The following is a 6,884-nucleotide window of genomic DNA, read 5'->3' as shown; positions in this document are numbered from 1 at the left end:
TTCCTTCCTTCCTTCCTTCCTTCCTTCCTTCCTTCCTTCCTTCCTTCCTTCCTTCCCTCGCTCCTTCCTCCCTCCCTTCCTTCTTTCTTCTTTCTTCTCTCTTTTTTTTTTTTTTTTCAGAGTCTTGCCCTGTTGTGCAAGCTGAAGTGCAGTGGCGTGATCTCGGCCCACTGCAACCTCACCCTCCTGGGTTCAAGCTATTCTCTTGTCTCAGCCTCCCAAGTAGCTGGGATTATAGGCGTGAGCCACTACACCTGGCCTGCCTTTTTCTTTTCAAAGCACCTGCATGTCTATCAAAATTGGACTTGGCAGGCTGAGGATACCTAATGCATTTTGATTGATTAAATAAATGAAAACACATGGGACTGGGAATCAGAGTAAAACAATAGCAGTTAACACTGACTGAGCACTTCCTCTATGCTCAGAACCACGTCCGGCTTTCCACATAGACTCACGCATGCACTCAACACCGTCCTGGTCTCTGGAGGAGGTACCAGTGGGGGAGCCGGGGAGGCAAGGCCCCTGCTTACATCCTAACAGTGGAGGACAGATTACAGACCAATAAACAAAGTCGTTTCGTCTAGTAAGAAGTCTTGAGAAGAAAACAGAGAAACATCCCTGTAGGGCAGTACTACTATTATTCCCATTTTGCAGATGAGGAAACCAAGGTTTGGCGATCAGGGAATTGGCCGCAGGACACAGAGCTAATCACAGTCGCACCCTGATGACCTGAAGGTCTGGTTTTGCCCCTCTGAGCTGTGCGACTGTGGGAAAGTTGCTGATTGTCTCCGAGTCTTGTTGTAAAATGTCTATAAAATGGAAGGAAGTAGGCTGCGTGTGGTGGCTTACACCTGTAATCCCAGCACTTTGGGAGGCTGATGTTGGAGGATTGTTTGAGCCCAGGAGTTTGAGACCAGCCTGAGCAACAAAGTGAGACCCTGTCCCTAAAAAAATACAAAAATGAGCCAGATGTGCTGGTGCGCATCTGCAGTCCCAGCTACTTGGGTGCTAAGGCAGGAGTATTGCTTGAGCCCAGGAGGTCAGGGCTGCAGTGAGCCATGATTGCTCCACTGCCCTCCAGCCTCGGCAACAAAGTGAGACCCTGTCTCAAACACAACCTTCATCATTGACTCACTGGAGCCTCTGAACCATCTCCAAGGTCAACAGAGTGTCAGGAGCTTCCCTCCCGGTTGACAGGGCCTTATTCAAGGCCCAGGGAGTTGCCACCCCTCCTGCTTAACCCCTGGGTTCCATCAGCTAGGGTGGTGGGCAGGGCTGACAGAAGCCTCCTGTGGGTGCCTCAGATGGCCTATTAGGGTGACCTTAGAGAGGCACAAGGTCAAGACTCTGCCAAGCCCACAGGGGGGACCTGCTCCTGAAGTCAAGGGTGGGAGTCAGAGGACAAGGGGAGAGAGGAGCTCCCAGCTCTGCCACCCGTTGGTTTGCTGTGTGACCTTGGGCTGGTTTGTGACCTCCCGTGAGCTTCAGCTGCTGCTTCTGTGAGCTGAGCATTTTGAAATGATCACAATGCAAGGTGGTTGTAAATGTTCAAATTCAACATAAAAGGCCGGGCACAGTGGCTCATGCCTGTAATCCCAGCACTTTGGGAGGCCTAGGCAGGCAGATCACTTGAGCCCAGGAGTTTAAACCTGGGCACCATGGCAAACCCCATCTCTAAAAAAAAAATTACACAAAACTAGCCAGTGTGGTGGTGCACGCCTGTAGTCCCAGCTACTCAGGAGGCCGAGGAGGGAGGATTGATTGAGGCTGGGAGGTCAGGTCTGAAGTGAGCCGTGATCATGCCACTGTACTCCAGCTTGAGTGACAGAGCGAGGCCCTGTCTCAAAAAACAAACAAAAAAAGTAAGAGCCTGTTTCAGAGCCAGGAGCACCCCCTGGCAACCCCAAATCACACTGTGACCAGCAGACTGAAGCTGGTCAGTCCAAGGCCTGGCAGATATGGAGAAGCCCTGGTCACAGGCATTTATTATCCCATCAAATGGCCAGGGGTCAGTGATGAGGTGTAACATGGGGGTCCCTCACTCGAGAGTGATGCCTCCCAACTGCTGGTGAGTTCCCATGGCAGCTTATGTGTGCATTTTAGGGGCCTGCCTATCTCCCATGGGGAGTCTTTCCCCAGAAAGGAAAGTGCTCAGGCCCCCGCACACCCCATTGCCTGGCACCAGGAAGGGAGGGAGGTGTGGGAGGGCCTGCCTGGTGGTTAATGTTCTGTGATTGGAGAAGCCCAGTTGCAATAATTGTGTAAGCTTCCCAGCCACCCAGAGAGCAAGTGGGGTCAAACACCAGGGTCCATTTTTCACAGATAAGGAGACTGAAGCCTAGAAAGGCTAAGAGACCTGCTCAGTGCCTGCATGGAAGATTATGGAGAGGTTCTTGTGCTGCAGAAAGTCCTGGAAATGGCCCATCTGGTGGAAAATAGTAACAAACCCACCTGAGGTTCCACCACTCCTGATTGTAGATGTCTTTCCGAATGCTGCCGTCAAAGACCTTCCGGTGAAACAGGTCCATCAGGTAGCCGAAGGGGATGAAGGCAATCTTCTCCAGGGCAATTCGCATCAGGAAATTGACTTCATCCTCTGGGAAGAGGGTGAGGGCAGTCAAGAGGCGACCCCTGGGATCTTCCCGTAGTTTTGCCCGAGAGCCCTGACCCCATCGAGCCCTAGCGGCGGCCCCAGGCTTGGGCCCTTGGTCCTCATCACCTGAGTCCTGGTGCTTGAGGCTGAGCAGGCCTATGTTGAGCAGGTGCTTGTGGGAGGAGGCCGAGAGGGTGATCACAGACCCCACAGCCTCTTCAAAGGCTGAGTTGGCACCTTCACAGAAGATGATGGAAAGGTTCTTGTACTGCAGAAAGTACTGGATACGGCCCATCTTGTGGAAGATGGAGAGCAGGTCTTCTATGGTCACTTCCGTGCACTTCTTTATTATACAAGCAAAGGGCATGGGTTAAGGAGCATGGAGAAAAGGAGTTTTCCCATTCAGACTCCTCGAGGGATTGTGTGGTCAGGTTGGAGCCCAGACAGGGCTCTGCAGTTGTTCTTTTTGTTTGTTTGTTTGTTTGTTTGTTTGTTTTTGAGACAGAGTTTTACTCTGTCTCCCAGGTTGGAGTGCAATGGTGCCATCTCAGCTCACTGCAGCCTCTGGCTCCCAGGTTCCAGTGATTCTCCTGCCTCAGCCTCCTGGGTAGCTGGGATTACAGGCACACGCCACCACACCTGGCTAACTTTTGTATTTTTAGTAGAGACAGTGTTTCACCATGTTGGCCAGGCTGGTCTCGAACTCCTGACTTCACGTGATCCACTGCCTTGGCCTCCCAAAGTGCTAGGATTATAGGCGTGAGCCACCACGTCTGGCTGGCAACTGTTCTTTCTCAGTCTAGGCCCCATATCCCACTAGCAACCAAGCCCTTTGCTCTCATGCCACCTTTCCTTCTGTGTTTCTCGCTTGCCTTTCCCCCTCCCCTGCCCCGGCTCTCCCCCGCCCACACCTAAGACAAGCAGAGAGGGGAGAGGAGAGGGCCAGGTGTGTGGTACCTCCGTGAGCACCCGAAGTCATCGTCAAGGTAGAAGTTCCAGGCAGAGGTGACACTCCACCTCTTGCCCATCAGTTGGCCTCGTCAGCATCAACTTTTTCCAGAAACTGGGTGGGGCAGGCAGCAGCCCCAGGGAGGTGAAGAATTTCTCAGAGTCTTCAAACATTTTCTCTGATTTCCAGTGCTGGGGGAGAAGAGGGGATGTGTAGGGCGCTGCCTTGTTTGCCCAAGGATGATGATGGGGAGGGGCAGGGACAGACAGGCCAAGCACTAACCTGGCCTTTCATGATCTTTGTGACATCTTCAGGGATCTTCTTCGGGAAGGGCAGGACCAGGTCTAAGATGTTGACTGAGGACTGTGCCCACATGTTCCCTGGAAGAAGAGGAGAGGGGCTAAGGGGAGGCTGGAGACAGTCTCTGCCTTTATCTGGCACTCACCTCGGCCACCAGCAAGGCCTTTACCCCGGAGGTGGGCAGGGATGGGCCCCCTCAGGTCGATGAGCTCGGGCCCATAGTGGCGGTGGAGGGTCCGGTGCATGTAGGCGTGTAGGTTCAGCTAGAGTGGCCGCAGCTCCTAGAAGAACCGCTCCAGGTCTTGCTTCAGGGTGTCCGACTCATACTTGGAGCGCCACAAGGCTCCCATGTCTTTGTAACCTAGGACAGGAGAGAGGACTCACTAGGAGCTCACCATCTCACCCTTTACCCCTGGCCTAGCTGACAAGAGACCCAGACACCTTCTAGGGAAGCCACTCAACCTCACTGACCCTCTGGGTCTTCTTTGGCAAAACGGGGAGAATACCTGCCCATTTTGGAAAGGCACTGAGCAAAGTCCACGATCCGAGCTCCCCACCATGCCTGCAAGGCCCTGAGTCCCCTCTCATCCCACCTCATCCTTAGCCCTGCGGCCACCTGGGCTTCTTTCAGGTCTTCCAGAGCACCAGCTCCTCCCGCTGCGGAGCCTCTGCCTAGGATGCTCTTCTTTCACATCTTGCTCCCCCTCTTTTGCCCATCTTTCAGGTCTTGGATAAATGTCAGAGGCCTTCCCTGACCACTTATCTGCAGCAGCCTCTTCTCATTCTCTTTCTTAGCAGCCCCTTCCTATTCTGCAACACCCCAGGTGGTAGTGAGAGACCGGTATTTACTGAATATGGTCTGCCTCCCCGCAGGACCGTAGGTGCATGAGAACAGGCACCTGTCTTTTCACCTGTGTGTCCTCAGAACCTCCCCAGCACCTAGCACATAGGTGCTCTATGAATATTTGGAGAGCCCAGCTGCAGGGCTCATAGGTCCTGCCTCCAGGGCCCTATGGCCGCCTTCATCCTGGGAAAGCTCAGCTTTGCCCCTTCCTTGCCATCGCTCTGAGCCCCGTGGAGTCCTCACCATTGAGCTGTGCAACCTTGTTGCTGAGCTCCACGTAGTGCTCGAAGGTGGTGCGGATCTGGCGGCCCACGGCATCCCGCCAGCCCTGCCAGGCCCACAGCAGCTCCGCTTTGTTCCTGGAGGTGGCCATGACTTCTTCGAGTTCTATGCCCAGAAAAGGAGCCATGGGGGACCCACTCCCACCTGCCTCTGCCCTCACCCTCCTGGCAATAAAGGAGGGTGGTTGAGGACTGGGAGGGGCCCCCGGAAGGGACTGAGTGCTGGAGATTCTGTGGTTGGGTGGGACAGGGCTTGGGTGTTCACCAGGCTCCAGGGACAGGCAGGGCCTCTCATTCAGGCACACCTGGGCCATACTGTATGTCATCTCCATGTCGGCCAGAAGCTCGTTATACTGGGGGGACAGGTGTTACCCAGGGTAGGCCAGTGCCCCTGGGCCTGCCCTCAGTGCTCGCCCTCAGCCAGGAGAGATCGGCACCCCCACCTCTACTCCTCTCCTTCTCTAGAAGAAGTTCTGATCTTGCCTCTCCTCCACCCCCTGCCTCCCTCCTGCCCCAGACACTCTGGCTGCCCCACCAGACCCCTGGGGCCAGGGAGCATGTGCCCAAAGGCCTGGGGGCTCCATCCATCACCTCCCGCAGCTCGTCCTTGGGCAGGGCCGCCTTGTCTATGTTCTGCAGCTTTCTCAGCATGCGATTCAAATCCTGGTTCTGAAACTGGGCGACCTTAAACAGGCAGGCCCGGGTGCCAAAGTAAATCATGAACTGGGACCTCTCCATGTCCTTGTGCAGCTGCAAAGAGGGCCAGCAAGGTTGGGGGACAGGGGAAGGGTCCCACTTGACTTCCAGGGCCATGGCACCCTAACTGACTCCCTAATCCCATTGGCTTAGGGAACAAGATTTGCTAAGAGGGAGAGGGCAGAAACCTGGGTCCCTAAAAGCAAGGAGGTGAGATTTACAAAGGACAAGAAGCAAGAGATTCTTGACTGGAGAAAGTTTAGGGCTTCCAGGAGGCCCAGAACTTGCAGCCCGCTTTGATATGTACACTGGGACTTCCCTAGTTCCTCTTGCTTGGGATGGGGGCAGGAAGTGTGGTGCCCCATGGTCCCAAATCCCTGAAAAGAGCAAAGAGAGGAGAGGCTGGGGTGGAGATGACACCATACCATCTCCTCCTGATTTTTCCTGGTGATGTTGGTGACATAGTGCCAAGTGGCCTCCATGAACTGGTTCAACACAACTTTAGCTGTTTGGTCATAAAACTGCAGGAAGATCTTGGTCTTAGTCTCATTGTAGAAGTCATCTGCAGGGAAGGATATGGGCACCATGTGCTGGGAAGGTCCTGTCCCCACCCAGTCCCCTTCTCTGGTCCCATGCTTCTTGGGGTCTCAGCCACACCTAAACTATGTTCATCCTTGATCCAGAGGCAAGGCAACAGCTGCCCGTAACAGAGGAGCACAAGTAGGGAAGGTCCAGGGCGAATCTGTCTGCACCCATGACCAAGAAAACAGCAGAGCTGGATGAGGCTATGGGCCAATCACAAGCCAGCTCCATATTGTGACATCAAGGGCCAGAGGCTCAGCCACAGAATGTTAGAACTGGAAAGGCCCATCCACCTCCTGGTCCAACTGTCCCCATTTTACAGGTGGGGAGACTGAGGTCCAGAAAGTCAAGCCAAGTGATCTGGCTCATGTGGTTAGCTAATGGCAGAGCCAGAAGGAGGAACCGGGGTCTTGACTTTTAGGCCAGAACTTGTTCGGCTCTCCTTGGTCACTTTTCCCTGGGGCTGGAGCCACCCTTGGGTTATGGCCAGGGATTGATGAGGCCCTCCCTCCATAGGCTGGGACCACTTCTGAGCAGGTGGATGGGATGATGGATGGATGGATGGATGGATAGGTGGATGGGTGGATGGATGGATAGGTGGGTGGATGGATGGATGGATGGATGGACGGACGGACGGAC

At 54.4% G+C, this 6,884-nt stretch overlaps 1 protein-coding gene across 1 annotated transcript in view; it reads right to left on the bottom strand.

Annotated features, from left to right (window-relative positions):
• Positions 1-6,250, bottom strand: part of LOC105551751 (angiotensin-converting enzyme-like) — a 13,303-nt gene extending 7,053 nt beyond the window's left edge. The window contains 10 exon segments of the mRNA XM_011997126.1: positions 2,452-2,596; positions 2,720-2,943; positions 3,563-3,598; positions 3,600-3,733; positions 3,825-3,922; positions 4,012-4,203; positions 4,930-5,073; positions 5,233-5,320; positions 5,559-5,717; positions 6,089-6,250. Of these exon segments, the coding sequence (XP_011852516.1) occupies positions 2,452-2,596; positions 2,720-2,943; positions 3,563-3,598; positions 3,600-3,733; positions 3,825-3,922; positions 4,012-4,203; positions 4,930-5,073; positions 5,233-5,320; positions 5,559-5,717; positions 6,089-6,250 (1,382 nt within the window).
• Between the last annotated feature and the right edge of the window lie 634 nt (positions 6,251-6,884).

This window comes from Mandrillus leucophaeus, unplaced genomic scaffold (genome assembly GCF_000951045.1).
Source record: "Mandrillus leucophaeus isolate KB7577 unplaced genomic scaffold, Mleu.le_1.0 Scaffold530, whole genome shotgun sequence".
In the NCBI taxonomy this organism is placed as follows: Eukaryota; Metazoa; Chordata; class Mammalia; order Primates; family Cercopithecidae; genus Mandrillus; species Mandrillus leucophaeus.
Note: the sequence above shows the minus strand (reverse complement) of the source record. Positions and strands in the feature narration are given on the sequence as shown.